At 39.9% G+C, this 26,264-nt stretch overlaps 1 protein-coding gene across 1 annotated transcript in view; it reads right to left on the bottom strand.

Annotated features, from left to right (window-relative positions):
* Positions 1 to 15,233: 15,233 nt before the first annotated feature.
* The window catches only part of LOC104470615 (septin-10-like), a 23,289-nt gene continuing 12,258 nt past the window's right edge, over positions 15,234 to 26,264 (bottom strand). Inside the window, 5 exon segments of the mRNA XM_010085601.1 lie at positions 15,234 to 15,369; positions 15,621 to 15,811; positions 18,539 to 18,671; positions 25,186 to 25,354; positions 25,976 to 26,072. Coding sequence (XP_010083903.1) covers positions 15,234 to 15,369; positions 15,621 to 15,811; positions 18,539 to 18,671; positions 25,186 to 25,354; positions 25,976 to 26,072 — 726 coding nt within the window.

A 26,264-nucleotide genomic window follows, 5' to 3' on the forward strand; every position in this document is an offset into this window, starting at 1 on the left:
CTGTGGCTGCTCTTGGCCAAGCTGCTCTTGGTCAGCAGCAACAAATCCTTCTTAAACTTCCTGACAGCTCCAGCCAGCAACAGAAAGGCTGCAGCAAAGCTGTGAGAGGAAAGGAAGAGGAAGGAAAAGAAAAGCAAATCACAAAGCAGAGCAAAAAAAGTCCCAGGCAGGGCAAGTGGAAATAGGTGGTCCCAGAAGTACATGGCGGGACTCCCCCATCCCTCCCTTGGGATGGGCATCAAAACAGCTGCCTGACCATGGTGGCAGCAAAATCTCCCCCGCACTAACACCTAGTGGAGCAGAGGCATAATGCAGGTGGTCGCTGCTCAGCTCTTCTCCCTCCCAGGAGAGCTCCCAGTCAACCCCAGCCCACTTCTGTCCTCCATCCCCTGTGGCCCCTGAAGCTAAATATCTGCCCTCCATCCCTGTAACTCCATGGGACCTGTGAAGACATACAGACACGAAGTGGACAAGCATATCCATCAGCAACAAGTGCAAAAGAGCTTCTGGCTGCTAATATGTTTATCTAGCCCTCATGAAAATATAAGTTTAGAATTACACTAAACAAGAACTCTTACTTCTCTAATCTGCCATTTAGGGAGTTATCATACTTCATGCATCCAGCAAGATGTGCTTTACCTCTGAAGTAAAGAGCCTCAGCACAGTTGCGTATGCACAGACTCACCCATGTTAATTGCCCACAGCTCTGGCTCTTATTGCCTTCTCGATTATTGTGCAAGCCTAAAGTGAGTCCTAGTCCTGAGACAGTAATTACCATGCCTACCCCATGTCTTACAAAATGGCAACATTTTGATCTTTGACAGCTGCTCATATTAGGCCCAGAACAGTTATTTTTCAGTACTCCTGGCCACAGAGAAATACCGTCCTCATTTCAGAGCTGAACATGGACAGGCAGAGATCACAGAGCCCACGAGGATGCCAGGGAAGAGCAGGGAAGCAGGTTCAAGTCCCACGTTCAGGTCCACTGGGTCTGCCACTGGGTCTCCCCTCTCTCTCCAAGCTACAGCTTCTTCCCCTTTAACATTTTAAACACAGGGGCTTCCTGATAATTGTCCCTGACCAGGTTGCTGCCATGACACTTAATAAATACGCTGTCGTACCACTAGTACGCAACCTCCAAACACCAGTGAAAGGCTAAAAGCTCCCTCTGACACCAGCATCCCCAGTAGAGTTGTCACCCCATCACATCAGGCTTTCTGTCTTGGTCAGGAAGGCTTGGAAGATCCCCACTCTCCTCTCAGGTCCGTGGGGGCTAATCCAGCTTTTACCACCAGCGACACACCAATGGGCCCAGCCTGAATGACCACCCAGTCACTCACAGCTGAGCTGGTTGCGCCGTGCTCATCAGCAGGAGCACAAGGTATGACTTCACACCTTTGGCTGGGAGGCAAGGCACCCCACTGAATTGTCTCTGCTTCATTTCTACAGGGCGTACAGCAGGAGAGCAGTCTAGTCGGGAGCACATGTCCTGGAAGATATCCAAGTTGATGTCAAGCTGATGTCGTCTTATCAGGTCTTCATAGAAAACAGTGTGCTGCATTTGGAGCCCAGGTGAAGCTGGGAGGTGTTAAAAACGCAAGTGATGACAAAGAAATAATACAACAGGACTTGAAAAGTTTATAAATCCTGTAGGGACAAAGAATAATAATGAAGTTTAACTTGGAGAAGGTGCAAGCCAATAAGCCTGGGGAAAATAATCAAACCCACAGATATCTCATGAAGGAGGTACTCAGAAAGCAAGGGCTAGAATAAGTGCAAGCAAGATGAAATGAATGTGTGTATCTGTGAAAGCAAGAGGGCAAACAGGAGTCTGGACGAGCACAGCTTTTCTCAGTGGGAATTACACAGCTCTAAAGGCATGGGGTCTTATTGCAGTTTTGAGGACATTGAGATTAGTATTTAATTTCTGCACAGTCAATGCTGCAATAGGATTATCTGGGGGGGAAGGACAAAGAACTCCTTCCCAGCCCCTGGGAGAGAGCCCCTGCCTTGCTAAGAGCCATGGGAGCCCCGTGGCTGTCCCCAGGCTCATGCCCCAGGGCGGGGGACTATGAGCAGCTCCACTGCAGCCAAGTGCCCTCAGGAAGGCGCCGCCAGCACTGCAGAGGTTCCTCACTCCTGCTGCCTGCCTTTGGGTGCTGTGGCGCACAGTCCTGTGCTGCAGAGGTGACAGACTGTGCAACAGTACACAAAAAAGTGGTGATTTGATAAATTCAAGAGCAAACCCTCCCAAGCAGTGCTCAGGAAGCTCCTGTGTTCAAATCTTTTGCAAAAGGATGACAGACATTACTTGTTGTCCATGCTCCACTTGCACTAGATGAACCAAAAGCTTGAAGTTAACCAGCTTTGTTCCCTTGGTGCATTCCCAGGGAAGAGTCTCATCCCTCCATGGTAAATCAGACGGCTGCCCACCCTGCTGCCCACAGCTCACTGACAGGCTGCAGACACGAAGGCAAAGGAATCGGACCCCTGGGACCTACATGTGAAATCACAGAGAGAAACGGAAAGAAAAAGTGAGCTGGTGCTGGGCATCAGCCCTGAATGAGAACCAGCAGATGAGGAGAGAGAGTTGCAGTATTTTTCCTCTTTGCAAAAAGGCTCACTTTTCATCCCCAAATTGTTTGAAACTTAGCCCCAAGGTAGTAGCCCCTACCCTGCTACCACCAGCTGAGCAATTGGGGCATTTACCTGAACAGCAAAGAGCTGGTGACAGTACTCTTCCCAAGTGAAGACAGACCTGCCCAGTCTGGCTCTGAGAATGATCCTCCAGGCACCAAGCCAGGCTGAGGCTCAGCCATCCTCCTGTCCCCCTGCCAGAGTCAGACCACTTGGTATGAACAGCGAACCTTGTTGCCTAGCCCAGCTGTAAGGACTGTTATTCAGACGCTGTCCGTCCCAGAGCATCATGAGGACACCCAGGGTGTTAGCACAGGAGCCCAGAGCAAATCCTCTCTGGCAGTCTGAAGGATGAATCTCACATGCCAGATGAGTGTTGAGACCACACTGATCCACTCGCACCTGAGAACAAAATGTTTCATTGTGCCCAGAGGAGCAATTGGTGCAGAATGCAATTAAATTACATGTTTTATTTCATTGTTTTTTATTCAGAAAGGAGAAGAAAAGGCTTTATTTTCAGGGACATGTAGGAAACCGTCATTTAGGAGCCAGGACTCAAGTACTCCCTTTGTCTCTGACAGACAGAGAAAACACTCTGTTGCCACTGCTAACTTTCAGCTGGTGAAGGAGTTTTTTCTTCTACTGTCTCTTCCATTTGCTGCCCCCATTCTAATCCCCTTCCTTAAGAGGACCAGAGGTCACCCTCTCCAACCCTACAAGAAGTCATGTCAGAAATCCAAGAAGGAATTTCTTTCTCCTAAGAAGGGAGTTTTCTGGTGTATTTATTGTCTCACCTGGTTATATCTGCACCTTTAATGTCTGTTTTAAAATAGTTCCAAACCCAGACTGAGACACCACTACAGAGCATCGCATCAAGAAGCAGCAAGCGTCCGCACGGTGCCTGATGGAGCCAACGTGCCTTCCAGCGCCAATGTCAACGCACCAGCTGTGCAGTTTTTACTTTGAAGGATGTTTTTGGGATGGAAACCACTGAGCATATTACCAAAGACTATTCTTTTGGACCTAGGTAATGCACATTTTCAGCTTTTAAGGCTGAGAATCTTCACCAGAAGATTTAGTGAGTGAGCGGCTAACATGAAAGAGGAAGGATATGCTGTTATGTCTAGAATTAAAGAGTCTTCCTTTTCAACATCCAAGCTTTAAAACATACTGTTTGAACCTTCCCACCTTGGGAAGGTCAAGATTTTCACTCCTACCAGGCCATGCCTGCCCTGGCAGCTCTCCTCTCTGCCCCATGAGTTACTCACACCAGAGACCTCGTCCCCTCCAGCCAGCTTTTCACATCTCACGCTGCTGAATCCGTCCTGCGACTGCACTCTCACAGACTTCAAACTGCCTGAAGATTTTCCATCCTGGCTGCTTCTGAAGAGTAAAATCCTGACGATCCTTTAATTTGGGCATTATAAAGTGGGGGTCTCACAGCTCTTCTTTGCCCAGGGGTTTGTTTTTATGCTTAAACATAATTTGTGGCTCCAAGCAGGACACAGCTCCAGGAGCTGCAGCCTCTCCAGGGTGGTTATTTAGCACCCCTCACTGGCAGCTTGCATAAACTAGACTAAAATGAGCTTTAAAACACAGAGAGAAAAAAATAATGTACCAAATAGAAGAGCCAGAGAAACCCAAATTGACAGCAACCACAATGCATCTTTCCTTCCTAATTTTCAAGAAATTGAATTTCCAATAAAATTATAACATTCTCTAAAAAACATCTTTCCTGCAGACGAAACTGGTGATTCAAAAACCATGAGTCCCTGGCCTCACTTCTATTTTTTTCTGAGCATTTACATAAAAAATATTGTATTTGAAGAATGCTTTTAGTAACTTTAAGTCATTAACTGGGTTTCAGCTATTGAAGCTGAGCAGATTAAGGATGACACTATAAACACGCACTCAGAGGACACATTGATCTGTGTTCCTCTTACGTTTGGTATTGTTGTGAGATTAGGGATAATTCTGTAGTATTTCTGTTTAAAATTTGACTGAATCAATAATAAATAATATTTAAAATTATTAATTAACAATAATTAATAATAAATTAATTTTGCCAGAGTCAAATTAATTTATTTGAAAGCACACACATCTGCAAATTCCTCTGCAGAGTTTCGGATGGGCTGCTTGCCATTTTTAGTACTTTTCAACTTCATTTCATAATAAGGAGGAATTTTTTTTCCCCAACCAGTCAAACTCACCGATGCACTGCAGTGTCCCAAGCTGTGCAAGTCAGGACCTAAAAACTGATGTTAACACTTCTACATGGAGGTTTCGTCATTCTGGTAGAGGGCAGGGAATTTACTGCTTCAAGTATTATTTCCTGAGTTATGACATTTATCTTAGTGCATTCTATAAGAATTTTAGAACTGTAAATATTTTGTTAAAGGCACACAGGATTGCATGGGGGTTTTAAACACCCTGTCCAGGCAAATCTCAAAACATGGCTTTCAGCAATGAGCATACTACGCTGTAATTCCTTTGTGTACTTACATTGGCAGCAAGCTCGGCCAACTGTTTGAAGCAATCGTTAATTCACAGCTTGCAATGCAGTATCTTTACGTATTGATCCAATATGCTCTGCCAATATACAAACTCCATTATATCATCCAGTAAAACTCTTGAGGATCTCTCCTGACCTCACAGGCAAAGTACCATGTATTCAAAACAGACTACTGGCATGCAAGCCCTTATTGGGGAAGTCTGCTGTTCTGTCTACCATAATTACATTTCATTTACCAGGAATATTATCAGCAGTGCCCTCAGGTCATTATGATCTCTAGTTTCTGTGATCATATTTTCAGTGACTAGATTCATAAACCAAGCTGTTTCCAGTCTCACCAGGATATTAGGATAGTCCTTCCTCGGACATCAAGATAAACACCATGCAGTTTTTTAATTAGGATTTCTTGTTTTCTTCAAATATTACTGAAACAGAGCATCAGTGCTGCTGGCAACCTTTAAAATTCAGCTCACAGAGCTGCAGTGTCCCAAAGAATCTTGGTACATCTCACATTTGTCCTGAAGTTTTTTGCAGGTAGAGAATCCAGGCTAGACATGGATCTGACCAGCACATATTTATTAAGGGAGATGAATGGGGTTTCAAGCCTTTCCTCCCCTCCCTGCCTGCCAGTGGTGCCCTGGGGAAGCCACGCCACTCTGTCACAGGATGTCGTCAGTCACCTCCTCTTCAGCCACCTAAGTAAGAATTAAGTCTTTGTCTGCATGCTCAAGTGGAAAGCAGTTTGTGCCCAGATACTGTCCATTTGGTTAGAAACTTGCTCAGCCTCTGCCAAAGCCGAACCAGCAAGGTCAAGGATGAGCCTGAGGTCGGATCAGGGCAGGAGACTACCATGGGCTTCCCAGCAAGTGCCAGCTCCCAGGGCCAGAGTGCTGCCTTCCTGGAAGGGGAAGTTTGGGATGGAGTTTGTTAAAAGTTTTTTCCTTTTTTTTCCTTTCTTTTTTTTTTTTTTTTTTTTCTTCTGATGATTCCAGAGCCTCCCAGCAGTCACACATAAACACCTGCTCTCCCAAAGAGGATCATCACTCAGCAGCCTGAGAAAGTCCTGCATCATAAGAAACTATGAGAAATACATTCACAATTAATTAATTAATTAATTAAATCCAGCCCTTTGCTCTGCCTGACTTGGGGCAGGGATTTGAAATGAGCTTTCTCACCTTTCAGACAAAGATCTTGCCCACCAGCCTAGGGAATTTTTGAGGTAGGTCTTCCTCATCTCCTCTTGAAATAGCTTCATTTAGTACAAACAACTGCATACACAGTGCAGTAATCAGTAAAATCTGACAGGAACTTAAACTTTCTCATTTTTTTTCTTTTGGGATCAACGTATACTTTACCATCTAAATAAAGCTAAAAGATATCAGCAAGATGGATTGACAACTCAAGAGAAATTACATATCAGCAGGGAAGTCTCTCCTCTGATGAGGATATACTCACAGACACTTCAGGTCCATACTATGGACTATGTTGCTTCAGGAACCCCAGTACGGTTTTGAAGACATTAAATATGTACATGAGTAGCTCTCTAAAACCTAAGTGAATGGGGAATCAAGAAGGAACAGCATTTAAATTCTGGATTTAGGAAGACAAAGGTCTCATGCAAACCTAACCCAAAGTAGTCAGAATTCAGATTGCATCATCCTCTTCCTTACATAGATTGCCCTCCATGAAATCTCCTCTGTTTTATCTATCAGCCAAAACAAGAGCAGGTTTGAGAACTACGTACAAATTTGGGGAGCACAGACCCATGCTTAGTACCAGCAAAGGATGTCAGCCCAAGTACCTAGTCCATCACAGATTTTCTGTGTGACTGTAACTACATACTAAAAGCTATGATGGATTTATTTCCATGGATCATTTTCACTGAGTGGGTGAAAATAAAAAAGAAATCTAATTATGCTTAAAAATTTGAGCCCTACCCACTGTGGGTATCCTTTTTAAAACTGTAAATGCAAGCAATATCTTCCAACTTCTTAATGTATTTTGTAAGAACGAATACATTGAAGATTGAGAAGGAGTCAGAAGATACTCTAACTTGCCTAAGAGCTTTTTTTTTCCTTGAGAAGCTAACATGAGACAAAACACACATGCCAATCTCAAACTCCACCAGGAGAGACAATGAAATTATTTCTCACTGTTGTGGTTTAGGCCCAGCCAGCACCCAGCACCAGGCGGCCACTCGCCCACTCCTCCTCTGCCCCAGTGGGATGGGGAGGAGAATCAGAAGAAAAAAAGGCAAAACCTCTTGGGCTGAGAGAGGGACAGGGAGGGATCACTCACCACTTACAGTCACAGGCAAAACAGACTCAACTTGGGGAAAAAATCGATTTAATTCATTAAATTCAAATCAGAGGAGGATAATGAGAAATAAAATCAAATCTTAAAAACACCTTCCCCCCACCTCTCCCATCTCCCTGGGTTCAACCTTACTCATGATTTCTCTGCCTCCTCCCCCGCAGCAGCTCAGCGGTTGGGGAATGAGGGTTGTGGTCAGTTTATCACACATTGTCTCTGCTGCTCCTTCATCCTCAGGGGGAGGACTCCTCACACTCTTCCCTTGCTCCACCGTGGGTCCCTTCTGTGGGGTGCCATCCTTCAGGAACAGACTCCTCCAGCATGGGCTTCCCACAGAGTCATGGCCTCCTTCAGGCACTCCTTCCCCTGCTCCAGCGCTGACATCCATGGTTGCAGGGGCACAGCTGCCGTCTCACCATGGGGTGCAGGGGAATCTCTGCTCCAGCACCTCCTCCTCCTCCTTCTTTTCTCACTGACCTCTGTGTCTGCACTTGTCTCTCTGCTGCAGGTTCACCACAGGTTCTTTCCCCTCTTAAATATGTTATCACAGAGGTGCTACCGCCGTCGCTGACTGGCTCGGCCTTGGCCGGAGGTGGGTCTGACTTGGAGCCGGGGAAGCTTCCAGCAGCTTCTCACAGGAGCCACTCCTGTGGCCCCCCTGCTACCAAAATCCTGCCACATAGACCCGATACGCTCACACAGAGGTATTTGCATTGTGCACTTGCATATTTTAAATTATTAGGGGTATAGAATGATTTGACTTTGGGGCAAAGCTTGGATATCATTCATCTGTGAACACAGCCATAAAAGAGCATGGGTATTTATACTCCTCTTCAGAGTCCATCAGGATTGCCTGCTGTGTTTCTAGATGGCGGCTAGTAAGAATTTTTTCACAGGAGCTTGCAAGTCAAATGAGTCCTCAACAGCATGACGAGAGGCTAACAAACCTTAGAGGAAAGGTTGCAACAGAGTTCTGCATGTCTTTTCACTCTGGCTTCTTGCACACCTCATCAGACAGCTCAGCTGATTCTGCCAAAATGCACTGGGACCGTCACATTTCCCCAGAAGGCTAAAAGGACCAAGTATCTTCACAGTGCCAGCATGAGCTATGCAAATACTAGCATTCTCTTATCCCCTTTCTAAACATGCTAATTCTTTTCTCTTCCCTGCAAAGAGGTGGTGACTACCAGTGTCTCTGCCTTTTCTAAGCTTTGGGTGAAGGAGTTAACATCTTCCTGAGGAGGAAGGATTAGATCCACATTTCCACCCTGTGAGAACAGAGGAAAATCGTAGGGGTGCTAAGAGCAGCCTCTTCTCAGTGGGAGGGATCAGCCCCTCCAAAAGTATGCAGACTAATGGGGTAGTAAAGATTTCCTACTCCCAGCACAAGGGGATGCAGAAGCTACTGGCTGGCACCAAGACCAAGTGTTAAGCACTAGAACAGTCTCTTGAATTGATCAGGGATCACACAGCCTGGGGACCACTCTTAGATGACTGTGGCACTTGTTGTGAGTGATTTATATCTCCATATACCCATATCTAGATGGGTAGGAGTGAGATACATCTCTCTGTGTATGTACATTTATTAAAAATGTATGGATTTGTATGTATAAGTAAGAACATATCCAAATCCTACACATTTAGATATGAAAACCAGAGGAAGTAAAATTTATGTTGGAAAACAGCATTTAATTCTGAAATAATTGGTTTTGTGGGTTCCTTGCTTATGAAAATTACACTAATAAACTGCGATACATAAAAGTACCAGGAGTGATTATTACTTATGGATCACAAGTACAGGTACCCCAAAAAAGAGACATTTGTGCAGCTCCATAATACATTTTTCAGGAAGTTTAAGGCTCATAGGATGATCACCCAGAAACTACTCTGATGCATTTCAATTGTATTTCCCAAAAAAAAAAAAAAAAAAAAAAAAAAAAAAAACCTGCTATTTTAACACACAACTTCTGGGAAGTCCTTTAAAAATATTTTGGATTAGAATGAGATGCAATTGTATTCTTAAGTTTTCAAATTATAAAGATTGATTTCAGCATTTTAATGCCGTAGCAGATATAACCAACCACATGAGCTCAGAGCTCTCATTGCACTTACTGCTTTCTGTGCTTACAGCTTTGTTTCTACAGGAAACAGGTTAATATTCTCTTCTGTGGAAAAAAATAAAAATGCTCATGCTAAATGAGTTACAGAATTACAGAATCGCTGATGTTGGAAGGGTTCTCTGGAGACCACCTACTCCACTCCCCCATAAAAGCAGGTTCGGCTAGAGGGGGTTGCTTAGGGACAGTGACACAGTTGCTCAGTGCCACAGTCCTTTCCCCAAAGCAAAAGCCATGTTCTTAGAGCGCACCCTAGTGAAAATCCTGTTAAAGCCTTTTTTTCTGGTTTAAAATCCTGCAAGTATCTATACTATCTATCAGTGTTTTGCTGCCTTGATGCTAGGGTCTGGATTTTAAAAAATACATTTAGTAAAGAAAACAAGGTGAAGTAGATGCCTCATTATTTTTTAAAAATCCTGAAAAAAATTCTGAAAGGCTTGATACCATGACCCTGCAGAGCCTGTTCCAGTGACTGACCACCTTCCCTGTAAAGAACCTTTTCCTAGTGTCCGATTTGAACTTCCCCTGACACAGCTTCATTCCATTGCCTCATGTCATATCGCTGGTCACCAGAGAGATCAGCAGCTCTCCCTCTGCTGACCCCCCAAGGAAGTTGTAGACTGCAATGGGGTCACCCCTTGGCCTTCTCTTCTGCAAGCTGAACAAACCAAGTGACCTCAGCCACTCCTTGTAAGTCTGGCCCTCAAGGTCTTGACCATCTTGGTCTCTCTCCTCTGGACACCATCTAACAGTTTGACATCCTTCTTATATTGAGGTACCCAAAACTGCACACAGTGCTCAAGGTGGGGCCACACCGGCACAGTGTAGAGTGGGACAATCACCTCCCTCGAGCGGCTGGTAATGCTGTGCTTGATGCACCCCAGGACACAGTTGTCCCTTTTGACTGCCAGGGCGCACTGTTGATTCATATTCAACTTGACATCAACTCAAACCCCTGGATGTGTTTCTGCAGGACTGCTCTCCAGCCTCTTGTCCCCCAGTTTGTATGTATAACCAGGATTACCCCATCCCAGGTGCAGAATCCAGCTCCTGTTAAATTTCATAGAGTTGGTGATTGTCCAGCTCTCTGGTCTATCCAGATGTCTCTGTAAGACCTCTTTACTTTTGAGGAAGTCCACAGCTCCTCCTGATTTAGTATCATTGGCAAACTTAATGTACATTTAACTCCTGCATCCAGGTCATTTATAAAAACATGAAAGAGCACTGGACCTAAAATTGAGCCCTGGGGAACCCCACTGGTGACTGGCTGCCAGCCTGATGTAACACCATTTACTATAACTCTCTGAGCCTGAGCTGTCAGTCAACTGCTCACCCAATGTATTATGGACTTGTTTAGCCTTGTGCTGGAGGTTTTTTTCACTAGGATATGGTGAAAGACAGTACAAAAGCTTTGCTAAAATCCAAAAAACCCACATCTACTGGCTTCCCTTGGTCAACTAGATGGGTGGCCTTGTCATAAAAGGAAATCAAGTTAATTAAGTAGGACTTTCCCCTCCTGAATCCATGCTGGCTATGACCAATGACTGCATTGTCTCTCAAGTTTTTCCAATAACTCCCAGAATAAGCTTCTCCATAATTTTACCAGGCACTGAAGTGAGACCAACAAGCCCGTAATTAGCAGGGTCTTCCTTCTTACCCTTCTTGAAAACTGGGACAACATTTGCCAGCTTCCAGGCAACTGGAACCTCTCTGGACTCCCAAGACCATTGAAAAATAGTGGAGAGATGTCCCATGATAACATCGGCCAGCTCTTTCAGCACCCTGGGATGAATCCCATCAGGACCCATAGACTGCTCGAGCAGCAAGTCTGTGAAGTTCAGCGGCGGCTTGGAGTTTATCATCCCCCCAAGTCACAGTCTTTCAACACAGGGCTCCGGGGTCCCAGAGCTCATCATCGGTGTTAAAAACAGAGGCAAAGAAGGTTTTAAAGGTCTCCCCTTTGTCTATGTCCCTATTTGTGAGGTGACTGACCTCATCAAGCAACAGACCAGTGTTACCTCTGATCCTCCTTTTGCTGTTAAAATAAGCCCTTTTTGTTGTCCTACACAATGCTGGACAGCTTGAACACTAATCAAGCCTTGGCCACAAAAATTTTCTCCCCACAGTGGCGAACTGCATCTCTGTAGTCCTATGTTGCCTGTCCTTGCTTCCAGTTTCCATACATTTTTAATTTTTGAAATCCAAACCTAATTTCTACGTAATTTCATAACACAAATCTAAATATGTTTCTGACAATGTTGGCAATATGTTGGCAATGCTATACTGTTAGCAGCAAGAGATTTAAGATAAAACCACAAATGCATCCTGGCTGTGTCTTCTCACAGCAAAATAAATTTAAACATATAGTTAAGAATAAACATACAAAATACATACGGAAAGTACCCTAAGAAAAGGATCTAAAATGTCAAATGCTTCAGACTTGTAAAGGCCTTAAATAATCTCACTGTGGCCACATGCAGAAGGTACCATAACAATAAAGAGACCTTAATAAATGGTCCTGAAACCATTTCATCTGCAGGATAAGCCTCTCAGAAGTGTTCAGTTAAAAAGCATATAGCTAAGCATATAGCTAAGATAAACTACAGTGAGGCATACACATTTTTATTTACTACCACTATTAATTCTCCACTTTCAGGAGATATTATTAGTTATACCTTTATAATTCTTTGAACTGCATTTGACTGCCAGGCTGTGATGTGCGCTTGTGCGCTTATGTGATCTTAAGGCTAACTTAAGCACAACAACTATGTAATTTCCCATACCTACAGATGACTCTCCACTGCTTAAATGAGTATCAAGAAAAAAAGAAAAACCCACCAGCTCTCTCATTTTGTGCTACATTATTTCATGCTACAACTGAACTAACAAACTCCCTTTAATTGTCCCCTGTTCCAAAGACCTGCACAGGTGCCTGCACCAATTTTCTTTTGTTACCGAGTCCTGCAGGGCCAGTGTGCAACTGAACATAAATCCATTCTGACCAAGACGTGGTGTCCGAAGGGTACTAACATCAGCGGCTAGGATAACCCACGAGGGGATTACTGAGTGCTGACAGTACGTGTCATTCAATTGTAATTACATTCTGGTCAAGATCTCTTAATAACACTTCCAAATCTACTGCTCCCTTCAAAAAATGATTTTTTTTTTTCCTTTGACTGTTACCTCTCTCAAGGAGGGCATATCCCTTGTTTCTAATCAAACAGATGCAAATGGCCCAGTTAATGGTACAAAGCCAAACAAATACAGGTTTTCATCAAGTTACATTTTTCTCAGGAAGGAGCAATCAGACAGCAATCACAGGGCCTGGCCCTGGCCCTTTTTCTTGAAATAAGCTTCAGTTATATGCTGGCTCAGTGAGCGGGCTAAATGGCTGTCTCCTCTTAAACCTTCCCTCCCTTATTACAGCCTGCTGTGCCTGGGGAGCTGACTGAATTAGCAATTTGACCTTTTCCTGGTCGATGGAAGAGTTTATATATCTTAGCATATATCTCTTCCCATTGCTACAAAATTGAAGGAAAACAATCTTCTATGATAAGCGTCACTGGGTGAGTAAAATAGAAAGTGAAGTTGCTCACTGGAACAGGCTGCCCAGGTCAGTGGTCATGGCACCAAGTCTCTCAGAGCTCAAGGAGTGTCTGGACAACACTCTTAGTCATATGGTTCAGTTTTAGGCAGCCCTGTGAGGAGCAGGGACTTGGACTCCACGACAATCCTTAGGGGTCCCTTCCAACTTGAGATATTCTATGATGTATATAGACAAGTATATCACAAGTCATATTGCCTTTCTGCCAGAGTATGCAAAAATCACCTATTTTTTCCCAATCAATAAATTCCTTAAGTCCTTTAAACCAGATGCAAAACATCTATATTTTTCAGACTAAGGTGAAATCTTACTCCTTGTTTTTAATGACGTGGGAGGGAGAAGAAGCAAAACAGAAACACGTAAGCAAACCCAATATACTTTATTTCTATAAAGTTAGCATTTCATTTTCACAAAGTTGCACAAAACAGCTCCAGAAAGCTGCACCTCTTGTAGTTTCACATTAGTTATCAGGGCTACTGAAAATACAAAAAGCATTTTAAACTTGTTTTAACCTGAAGTTCTTGTAGGTAATAGTTTTTGTAAAGTTCAGCCTCTGCTGTAACTGTACACCACAGTCACAAGCATCAAAAAGTTATAGGTACTTTCCATATTAAGTTAGTAATGTCAGATAAACTCATGCAACTGTGCAGCACTGCAAAAATTTCTCAATAAATTTTCATTATTTGACTGATATTTGAATTTAGAACAGTGCTTGTACATAAAAGCCTATAAACAAAAAAAGTCAGCAAAATCAGTAAATGGCTGAATTACGTCAACAGTTATATAATATTTAGTAGACTAATATACCATACCATATGAAAGTAACTCTTTAGAAAGGTTATAGTGAATATATTCACTGAATACTTTTGTACTACAGCATTCATATGATGAATGGAACTTTTTATGGCAGGGACATTTTCTTTGGTAGAATGCATTTAAAATGACAGCAAATTGGCCATATGTATGTAAGGCGAGTATGTATCAAGGCAGACTCGTAACAGAAAGTCTATGATGGCAATGAAAGTAATTGCTACACCATATGTGTATGGATCGTACTTAAAAAATATTCTTCTGCAGCACACAGCAACAAGAGATATTTTCCAAATCCTTTAGTAAGAAACTGAAGCTCCTGTGCACGCTGTGAATCACTGCTTCCTCAAGAGAAATTATCTATATTGTTTCTTCCATCATCAGTATTATGTAAAGCTGGAACTGAAAAACAAAAAGCAAACATATAAACCATAACGTACTCTGAAGAAATAAAGCTAAAACAGAGAAAACAAATCTAAAAATTTTCTGAAGTTGAGAGTTACTCATAACAGTGCAGCTAATGAGTTCTGTTACCAAAAATTCCACTTTCATATATAATTCCAGAAAAATAAGTCTAAGGAAAGGAACTCGGTAACTCTACTTGAAACGCAACAAATTTTGTCAAAAAAACAAGCAGGCTGCTAGCATAGACCCCCAAAAATGTCAAAGCTATCTTGATGATATATTTGTGGAAATATCTGCACCAATCTAGCTTCTACAGGTTTTCATCATCTAGCAGTTATGAATAATTTCTGTACCAAAAAATCTGCTTTCAATTGTAGTAAGATATTAATCAACAAAATGTTATCTGCAGCAAAGTTGTAACCTATCAGGAAAGAAAATCAATAAATTAATTGCTTTATCCTGTGTTAGGAGGAGAATAAAATTTAATTCAATTTAATTTAATGTTTATATATGAACACTAAACTCTACATTTATATACAAAGAAGTTGGGCATGTTATTCTGGAGACTATTTGAATAAATTTCTGAAATGTCATAATTTATTCAAGCTTTTTTTTTGTGAGTAGAGAAGGAAAGAAATGGGCAGGAGGAAAGAAAGTGAAATGCTTATCAGGTTATATTCTGCACTCAGTGTAATTTTACAGGAAATTTTACCAACCTCTCCTCTCAAAAACCTATACTAGCAAGACATATCTAGAATTATGGGACAGCAGCAGTCGGACTGCTTCATAAAACTAACCTATCCTACATTCAAAACCTGGGTGCTGCAGTCAAATACTATTTCTGGAATGCCCTGGGTGAAGTTCTCTCCCTCTCTAGCTTCTCCCTCTCTCTCTTGCTCTGTTCATGAACATTCGCAGTTTCTTCATCTGTGACAACACAGCACAGGAACTGAAGTCGGAAACCTTGGTTCCTTAATGGAAAACAAAAAGAAGAAAGAAAAAAAAAAGAAAGAATGCTGACCGAACATACAACAATTACTCTGAAAGTAAATATTAGAGCCAGTGATCCAATCATGAGGGTATTTTACACACTTCTGTCTTCTTATCACATAACAGGAGCATGTTTGTATCTTTTCTAAAATATTAGTAAAATTTGCATTATAAAAGTGATACGTGAAGAATTTTTTTATTGCTGCCTCTGATAACTAGCATCAGCACTTACTTTTTGCCGTCCTTGTCTCTCTTCAAAATAACAACAGGGGTAGAGAAAGATGTTTGTGATTGCAGTAATTCAGCATTAGCTTTCTTCTCAATAAACATAGCTACTTCGTCTTCCAGGACTTGTTTCTGTTTGTCTAATTTCAGTTTCATTTCTTGATGCGTTAGCATAGAAAGTTCAAATTTAGTCTGCAGCTGTTTAAAGAAAGCACAAAAAATACATTTTCAACTAGTAACACAAGGTGGTGATATCACAATACAAAACAGCGAAACCTACCTCAACTTGTGTTAAAAGTCATAAGACATTGTAGTTCCTTCCCAAAACTGCTAAGACTAAAAAACAGCAATCCAGAAAAATAATCATTCATCTTGGATTGTTCTCATGGAAGCCAGGCTACTGCACATGAAGTACAGGTGGAAACCATGGAAAGCGCTATGTGAATATAAGATTTCCTACTAGATTTTACTATATCTTTATTAGATCAGAAATAAAGAGGCCTTTAGAGAAAAAACAATTACCAACAGAAGGATTAAATCAGGATCTGTCAAGTAAAATTTACTTCCCTAAAACCAAGAGGGCAAGGAATCATACATACTTCAGTTACACAGGTATGTATTTTCATATATATAAAATCTTAATATGCATATTATTTACATTTAATATGTACACACACAATAAGTTTGGTTGGGGGAGTTACTTGTGAGCTGCCAGAAGTTAACTGCTTTTCTGCATTAATTGTTCCTTTTTTGTTCTTTTGACGTATTAATGGATTTTACTCTCCAGATGCATTTTGACCAGTTTAAACCTACTGTGAAGTTGTGCATGAGAACCAAAGTGTACTTCACACCACCCTTCCTCACCTCCCATCCCCCCACACATAACTCTCCTAGAATCCTGCTTCTGTACTCTATTGGTGTATCTCAATCTGAGGGCAGCTATACCAGTATGGAAATCAGAAAGACTAATTTCCATCTTTTGCAAAGACAGAACTAAGAAATAACTAAGATTATAAATGCCTGTTCTACACAGCAGAGCTGCCAGATTTTATAAATGTATGTGTGTGTATGCATGTGTAGTATTCATTTATTTATTTCATTGCAACAGTTAACCAGATGGATTGCAAAAAACAGGTATACCAATAAAAACATTCAGGGTAGAAACAGTAAGGTCCTAAGCGACTGTATGTCTCAGAGGTGGTAATGCTGCACATTGCACCTACAAGTGAAGGATGCAAAAGCAATCTTAAGTACAACAGAAATTCCTGTTTTTCTTTAGTTTCCAGATATGCATACACACTTCTCAGAGAACGAGCAGCAAGAGTACATGACAAATGTTCTTTAGGAGTGACTGCATGACCACTTTCCCACATCAGGAACCAAGAAAACTAAGATCCATAATTTGATTGCAATATGCAATTGAATCACATACCGCCTGGTAGAAATCATAGAAGGAAGACACCAAAGGGTAGCAGACCTTTGTAAGACCTATCTGAACCTACTTTGAACATGGTCAAGTATTCTTCCCATTGGATAGCCTCATACTGAGAAGGACTGAACCTGATTTTTTTCTCCACAAGCAGCATGAGGGACTTAACAGATTTAGAAAACAAACAAAGTATTAAGCCACCTTCTTATTTAAAACTCGCATCTGAACACCTTGCAAAAACTGCTACACCTTTGCTGGCACACTGAGGTACAGAAAAGAACATTAATAAACATACACAGGTTTCCAATTTCAACTAAACCAGTGTTTGAATATAAATACACATGACCATGACAGACTCTGGAAGAAAGTAGATAAGAAGATCCGGTTTTGCCAGTCCAGTTTGACAGGACTAAATCTGAAACAACATATTCAAGAAACGTCCCACACCTCCAAATACTATTAAGACAGATGGGAATAGATAAGATTTTAAAAATAAAACAAAACAAAAACAACAAAAATACACACACCCCACTTTCAAACCTCTCAACATGAGGGTTGAGCTTATATTTAATAACTTGGAGGTCATAAAAACATACATTCGCCATTCTCTTGGGCTCAAAAACAACCCACAGGATTTTTTCATGAAATCCTGTTTTTTACAGAGCAACTCATGCATGGAAAGCACCTACTATGCTGCTATGGCACACTAATGTTTCTCAGCATACTGTTAGAGAAGATAAAGAAACATGCAACCGTTATATTGGATCACTCTCTTACTTCACTGTATCACCTCCTACTCAATTGACTTGTCCCAGCTATTCACCAAAGCCTTTAGACCATAAGCTCCCTCCTTCAAGAAAACAAAACAAATCAAAACAAAACAAAACAAAAGACTGCTATTCATAGAATCATAGAATAATTTAGGTTGGAAAAGACCCTTAAGATCATCAAGTCCAACCATTAACCTAACACTGTCGACTCCACCACTAAACCATGTCCCTGAGCACCACATCTACACGTCTTCTGAATACGTGGTGACTCCACCACTTCCCTGGGCAGCCTGTTCCAATGCCTGACAAACCTTTCAGTGAATAAATTTTTCCTAATATCCAACCTAAACGTTCCCTGGTGTAACTTGAGGCCATTTCCTCTCATCCTATCACTTGTTACTTTAGAGAAGAGGCCAGCACCCACCTCACTACACCCTCCTTTCAGGTAGTTGTAGAGAGTGATAAGGTCTCCCCTCAGCCTCCTTTTCTCCAGGCTAAACACCCCCAGTTCCCTCAGCCACTCCTCACAGGACTTGTGCTCTTGTTCGCTTGTGTCTAAGAAATCTGCTAATCCCATCAATCTGTGTAATCAATCTGCTTTTGATTTTAAGCATTACTGCCCTCAAAATATTAGGAAATTATAAATATCAACTAGTTGTGACTTTGCTAAGAAGTTAACTGTCCCAAACCTCAGTAAACAAATCGAAGACAGCCAGGCATGCCTACCTGTTTCTCTCTTTCTTTCAACATTGCTTCTTTCTCCTTCACCCTCTGCACAAACTGCTGTCTTATCTCCTCCTCTTTTCTTTGCAGTTCAAGGTAGAACTCATGTCTCTTTGACTCATAGGCTTCCTGTAGACTGAAGTCCAAAAATGTAAGCAAGTCTCCAGCACACTACCTTATTCAATGTGGAAAACCAACAATCTGGAACATTATTTAAACAATTAATATTAATCTGAAATATTAATTTCTACAGCTCCCCACATACAAACTCATAAAAAAACCTAAACAGAAGCAAGCATCTTACCTTTCTAAATTTCTGTTTAAGTAAACAACCCTGAGTAAAATTATTTATGCTAACAGCTCCTGGGCAATTTACATTTCAAAGTAAATATAGCACTTTAGGAATCTCGTGTTCTAAAAGACCTGAGTTATAACTTTCTGCCTCAGACACATATAACTTTTTTTTTTAAGTTACTTAGGAATAAGACACCAAAATTGCCAGAAAAATCCCCTAAAATTTCCGCATTGTGAAACCTCAGTCTTAAAATAGGACATTACAAAAACAATGCATCTGGAGCACTAACACAACTAACAAACTGATAATTCCTATATGAAAAGAAAGGAAAATATGAAAATATGAAAAGTCAAAATTTTAATATGGCAGTTACATTAATGTAGAATAAATACAATTTCCGAAGTAGTTCAGCACCCAAAAGACAGGTTTACTTTCCAACATGTATCAGCCAAAACCTCGAGATTGCTTTTCTCCTGAATCCTCTCTCCCAGAGGCTAATATACTGCATACATACCACACTTATATTTGAAATTATATAGGAGGCATAAACTAGTTCAGATCATTGAGCAAATATCTGGCACCAGAACAAAACAGCAAGTAAGTTACTCTACTAGACATTTCAGTACACAAGACAATTTTTTCCTCCAAACAACAGGTACTTGAAATCAAGAACCTTCTTTAATATCAAACCATACCACAGCAAATTAAAAGATGCTGGCAATTTATTAATATACTACTAGAGGTTTGACATTTTCAGGGTCTATACTACCTCTCCTATCAACACAGTGCTGGCAGGAGAAGTTCTACTTTTCAGGGAAATAGCAATGGAGCTTCTACACAGATGTATTTCATACACCAAAGAGCATACTATCTTTGAAAAGCATTAAAGATAAAAGTCCTTCCAAAAACAGATTTACCACAAACTTCTCTAAGCAACAAGATTCCAGAGATGGATAATGTTCTACCTCTTCATTCTGGAGCTATTCTCTTACACCATTTATCTCTCTTAACCCTTCCTGAGTGCTGACTAGTCAGCCCTTCTCAGCTATCATGGGTTACTGTCCTTTGCCAGGTATCTCATGCCCTCTACTCTCATGTAAAATAAACATATATATCAAATACCGAAATTTGTTTTATATTTTTAATACACACACACTGTTGTACCAGTTTTTAAGTCTCATCTTCTACTGTTTCTATTAAAGCAATTTATAAATGGAAAGACAAAAAAGGACATCCAAAAACTTAATTATTTAGAGCAACAGTAAGCCTAAATAGCTCTCTTCTGTATTTAAATTTATGATGATGGGGCAGTTTCCCAATCCTAAAGTTTCTTATTTGTATTCAAAATATAATCTAAAGAGAGAAAATCATCTTGAAATTGCACATACAGACTTAATGTTTGTAAGATCTCAAGGTCAGTGCACTTTTCCTTTCTATCTTATTTGAGCAATACGTTGCAAGAAAACAAATTGAGAACAACAACCTTTTGGGGTTTGGTTTGGGTTTGTTTTTTTTTTTACCAGCTGTGAAGTTAACTTCGGTGTTCCTGAAATTGTGTCTACCATGTGAAATGAGGGCATGGTTTTCTCATAGGTATATTAATTCACACTATCTTTACATTTAGATAGCGTATGTAACAATAAAGCTACAGCACAGGTTTTTCAAGTGCTAGCAATCTCACTCGACACATTTTTGGGCCCTGTGTCAGTTCTGTTCACTAATATCCTGCTTTTGGGTGCAATAAAGCTGCTAGAGCAAGTGCTAGACTAAGCTCACACGCTGCAATCACACCCTCTTTCACTATGTGGACATCTTTAGATCCAACCTGAGCTAGTTTATCAGGTAAAAGCAATTTTGTCTTGAAATTAGTAAAAGACTAACTTTGAAGACACTGCATTTGCTAATTAATCAAATTACATATTTAAGAAGGAGGAGAAATAAAAGTGACTTTTTAAAATTCCCCCTCCCCCTGGACTGAATTGTTCTAGAAATCACAAACACAGAATTAAAACGAACTTCCCTCTTCTCCGTTTGGTATATCAGCAACTTCATGATCCAAACAGTCTTCAGATTTAGGATGTTTGGGGAGCAGTGGAAAACAGTTTACCAGATCTTAAGCCAATCCTTTCACCATTACTGCATCTGTTTCTCACAGTAAAACACTTTTCAGTTTACCTGAAGACATGGCTTCTCATATAGCACATTATAAAAATCAAATTCACAGGTTGTCTCATTCTTCTGGTTTGGACCTCTAGAATTTTATACTCTGTGCAAAACCACTTGCAAAATTGACATGATAAAGACAATTATTTAAATAATGCATTCTTATTGAGGTTTTGGAGGAAGGGAAGGGATTGTGAAGAAAGTCTACACCTTACTAATCCATTACATACCTCATAACAGCACTATCACCTACCTTTCTACAGAAGCATAGCTGTGACATACAGTATTGCTATCTGTGCAAGACTCAGAACATGGAAGCCTAAATATAAAGATGCAAATCAAACATGTTATGTTCATAAATAAAGACTCTGACTGAAGTGAATTCAACTCTCAGTGGAACACAATGTTTGTGCACTTTAAACAACACAGATATTTACACACTATTTTACAGTTTGTTCATTCAAAATTTAAAAAAGCTTTTGAATTTGAAAACTACACTTGGAAGTTTTTGCATAACATTCGACTATCAATTAAGGTATATCAGAAAAAATAAAAAATGTAAAAGTTAACTAGTGGCAGGCTCCATGCTCCCTTGACTTGGTGAACTACCAAAGTTGATACTAAGCAACAGTAAGGATGTGGTAGATCTAAATAATTACCATTTTCCCAGTGGAGGCATGAAAAATAGGTATTATTGATGTGGTTCAGTCTTGCCATAAGGAGGTTAAAAAATGCAAAGGTCTGCAGTTGATCAGAGGAACTCCATTCCCAAGTGACTTCTTAAGGAAGAAGCCTAACAGCCTTTCAGATACTAGGTTTCCTTTTTCAGAAAAGACAAGTAGAGCCATATCAACCTTCCTCTGCTTGTAAACTTACTCACTTTACTGAATCATTCCTGTTTTGCTGTCATCATCCTCAAAACAGACTGAAAAATAAACATGTTTTTGTTCAAGAACTGCAAGGTCTGAATATCCCAGTTTCAGGGAGGAATGAAGCATGGAATACATCATTGCTCACATATTGAGAAACAGAGATGTTTATGCTACAATTTGTTTAACCGCAATTATGATGAACAAATTGTAATTGCAAGCACAGAAAAACAACTAAACAAGAGAATGAATAACATCAAAGAATCCAAATATGCAAGCATACAGCTTGAATATCAATCTTGGGTTTTTTTTTCAACAGAGCCTTGCCTATTTGTTTTCTTCTTTCAAAACAAGAATGTCCCCTTAAGCAATGACATAGCTTAGACTAGAAAACGGACTTACAAAATGTCCAACTTCAAAACAGTAGTATCCTCTCCCCCCCTTGCAAACATCTAAGCTTACTAGGTGTGTACACATTTAGAATTTTGTTTGGCTGGAAGCACTCTTCATGTCTAGATTTCTGATTTCAACTATCCCTAATTTTTCCATTTGGGACATCTCAGCAATTACCTCTTGCTGAGATCGACCTGACACTAGGAATTCCTGTTCCATAATTGGACCATCAAAAAGGCAGGACTAGACTATCCACACAAAAAAGGTCTATCTTTACTTTTCAACAACAAAGAAATGCAAATCTCAATTTTAAGTATTAAAAAATTATAATAAAAGCACTTCCTGGATTTTACATCCAACAAATACTGCATAAAATGCATAAACCATTCCCTCCTCTGCTGTCCATTGAGTTCATTACGTAAATGTTGCCATAACAGGCTTTCAAAGCCCATTCCTGATGGGCTGCTTTTCATGGCTTGGAAACCAAATTGTATCTGTAAGAGTAAGTTTAGCCTTGCATGGTATTCCATTAAACCCCCGAAACACAATAGGATGGATTTTTCATTTTTAAAGTGGATTACTGCATGTTAAATTTTAATCTCATATGGCACATACATGACTGTAATTCTCATGACCTTTTGGAATGATACCTCACTATAAGACTGAACTCTTCATTAAAAAGTTTTGTATATTGTTCTTGCAAGGCATGTGAATAAGATTAATCAAGTTCCCAATTACCCATTAATTCAAGTTATGCTAATTATTGTTATACAATTTAAATAAATAATGGTTTGATAAAATGTCAGGTGTCCTGAAAGCAGCAGAATTAATAGTCCAGATTCCTATGGATGATTTTATGTTCTATTCTCTCAATTATTGCAATAACCAAAGTCTTGCCTACATCCTTCCACCTTATTAATGATACAATTAGTGTCCCTCCATACTTCCTAAATATTCTTTATTTATTTTGAGTACTCTCATGGATCTTTCACGTACAGTAGCATTAGCTACTTCCAAATCACCCATGACCTTCTCATCCTACTGCAGTACTGCCAAGCTCCCAAGAGTTTCAAAAGACAGCATTTCATTCAGAGGTAAGGATTTACTGACAACAAATGCATATTGGCTGGCTAACAACTGGCTGGAGCAGAGGTTTTCTGCTTTTCCTGCGGTGAGAACACTAACCACGTGATCTCCTGGAAGCATCCGACCCTTTACTGAACTTTGAAAATGGAGAGTTGGTTCCTAAGTTATCAGGGAGAGACTAATAGACTGACAATGTAAACATCATTTTCCCTGGAAATCTGGTTAATGGAAAAGTTAATTCTTAGAATGTAATTGTAAATAAACAAAATAAAAAGGTATTACAACATAAATTCACAAAAAAATGTAGGATTAGGAAATAGGTATTTAGTACTCCCAAAGCAGTCACTTCAGAGTACTACCATCTTCATTTTTCCTCCCCACAGTAAAGATGCAAATGTATTTTTCCATTGTGTGCTGAAACCATCTCTTTCCATGTCTCTCATAAACAATTAAGCTTGCCAATGTGTTTTTTCACATTTAACAGTGAAAGCCTTTACAGATGTTTGCTCACAACCTATCTCACAAGGTAGCTGAAAATACAAGAATTGCTGGTTTTGCTTTGCAGTGGTGTACAGCTTTGGATGAATAAACTACTGTTGTACTTTTAAATCCAAAAGAGTGGCACAGGAACTTCACAGGCAGCTTTTTCACAGCATGCTAAAAGGGAGGTCACATTAGCTACTCAAGTGTCAACGTTCAAATCTTATTTAATTATTATCGTTTGAACAATATATAAATCAGACCTAATCAAAGTGAAAGAAATTCTTCTCCATCAATACTCTGTGAGTTAGAGCAACTGCAACTGCCTTAGAACTTCTGTGCAAAGTACAGGTGAAAGCAAAGAATTTTTAACCACTAAAACCAACTATTTGGAGGGAAGTAATTTAAAAGTCATTTCTTTTTACCAGAACAGAATGGGTAAAGACAGTCTGATCACTAAGTAACACAAGAAGTAAACAAACCATTTGGTTCAAAGCACTAGAAACTGTTTTTAATGCAAAGTCATATTTTGTTTTCATGTCTGGTATTTCCCACTATGCAATAATAGCACTTTGCTAAACTGTAAAGGCTTGAACATCTCCTGAAGCACCAGTTCTTCCCTATCAGGATTCTAACAACTTACAAAATACCATGTGTAAAAGACCAAATGAAGATGGAAGAGGGAGAGGAAGACAACAGAAATGGAAATAAAAGATTAAACAAACTGGATACAGAAATGTAAATACTTCCTAAAGAAAGAAGCTTTACTACATGAAACAAATGAATGTCTCTAAGCCTCTGCTTAACTTTCCTTTGGAATCCTCTATTAACTTTCTACACTCAAGCAAGAGATTTCTTGACCTGAAAAGGCCAGACATTTGTTATTATGGCAGATTATGTGGGAAGCCAACAGTGTAACCAATGATTTTGTAAAAGTTCTTGCTTCAGTTCTTTCTGAACTTTGAGTCCAACCAAACCACTGTTCAGAATCAGATATTAAGAAAGTAACACGCGATGAGAAGATATAATGAAAATAATTTAAAAGGCATAAAATGCATGTACCTGAAGAAAACTTACATTCTCCATGACAAAAATTAAAATCCCCAAGTTTATTCTAAAAGAGAAAGATTTCAGAAATAAAACTATCTTGTATGCCTTTAAAAGCAACGCTCATATAATCCCATATACTTCTTCATGAAGGTAACTGAATGAACAGCTACATACTTACTCTGATTAAAAAAACCCTATTCTTAACCTCTTAGAGAACCTATTCTACGTATGAACCCTGCTCTGTATTGGGTTGATACAGTCAAATGTGAAGTGAATGGATGCTGAAAGCAAGTGCTATACATAAAGTCCGTTACCTGACTGGTTTATTCTCAGGACCAACGTCTCTGAAGCCCATCTGTTCCAGTCTGCAGCGTCTGTACAACTCATAATGTCGTGCATGAGTCTGCTCTCTTAAGTCTTCCATATTTATGCAAACAAGCATCTCTCGAAGCTTTACAAAATCACAGTGGTTCTCATTTTCCACTAATCAGTTAAGAGAGGAAGATTTTGTTATTACGCACAAGTAGCAAAATTGTCAAAATATATTTTAAACAGTATTGAGATTAATTTCTTTTGTTTACTAATTATACTTCCAGGAAAATATATCTCTGCTTATTATACATCTTATACTTCATTATAATTTTTATTATACACATTGAAGCACTAACTGTAAGTACCATCAAACATGTTCCAACACATCCTGATTTCCCATCCAAGTTGAACAACAATAAATTTCTCTTTTTTTTCTCTCTTCTTAACTGACAACCATAAAACTTTGAAATTTGGTAGTGCTAGAGGCACTGCCACCACAATAACCTACCCAAATATTACATATACCATCTCATAGCTTGATTCCAGGAATGCATCGGTGCTGATGAAACTACCAGTTAGTGCACACCTCAAGTATTAATTGCTAAACTCCTTAAACTGTCGAGCCAAAATATAATCAATATGCATCAGTGGATAATAACAGCCCCTTTTAGTATTTAGTATTTAGTATTTAGTATTTATTTATTTAGTATTTATTTTAGTATTTATTTAGAATTTTATACTTCAACAACAACAACAAAAATCTCATTAAAATACCATTGAGAATTCACTTACCTTGTACAATGCCCCAAGGGTACTGACGAGCTCTCACCATTTTGTTTCCAATTTTCACCTTTTCCGTACTTCCTACAACAGCAAATGGTAAATGGTCCTGAAAGAGTCACACCAATACAGTCTTATCTTTCAGCATTCTTATGTCAGAAATGAAAAGCAAACATTTTGGAAATAAATTAGCAGGAAAACAACCACCATTTCAGGAAAAGCCAAACAGCAGTTTCAAAGCAAAAACCTCTTTGAAGACACCAGTAGCTTGTCAAACTACTGATATAAAAGTCAAGCTACA

This window comes from Pterocles gutturalis, unplaced genomic scaffold (assembly GCF_000699245.1).
Source record: "Pterocles gutturalis isolate BGI_N339 unplaced genomic scaffold, ASM69924v1 scaffold14240, whole genome shotgun sequence".
NCBI lineage: Eukaryota > Metazoa > Chordata > Aves > Pterocliformes > Pteroclidae > Pterocles > Pterocles gutturalis.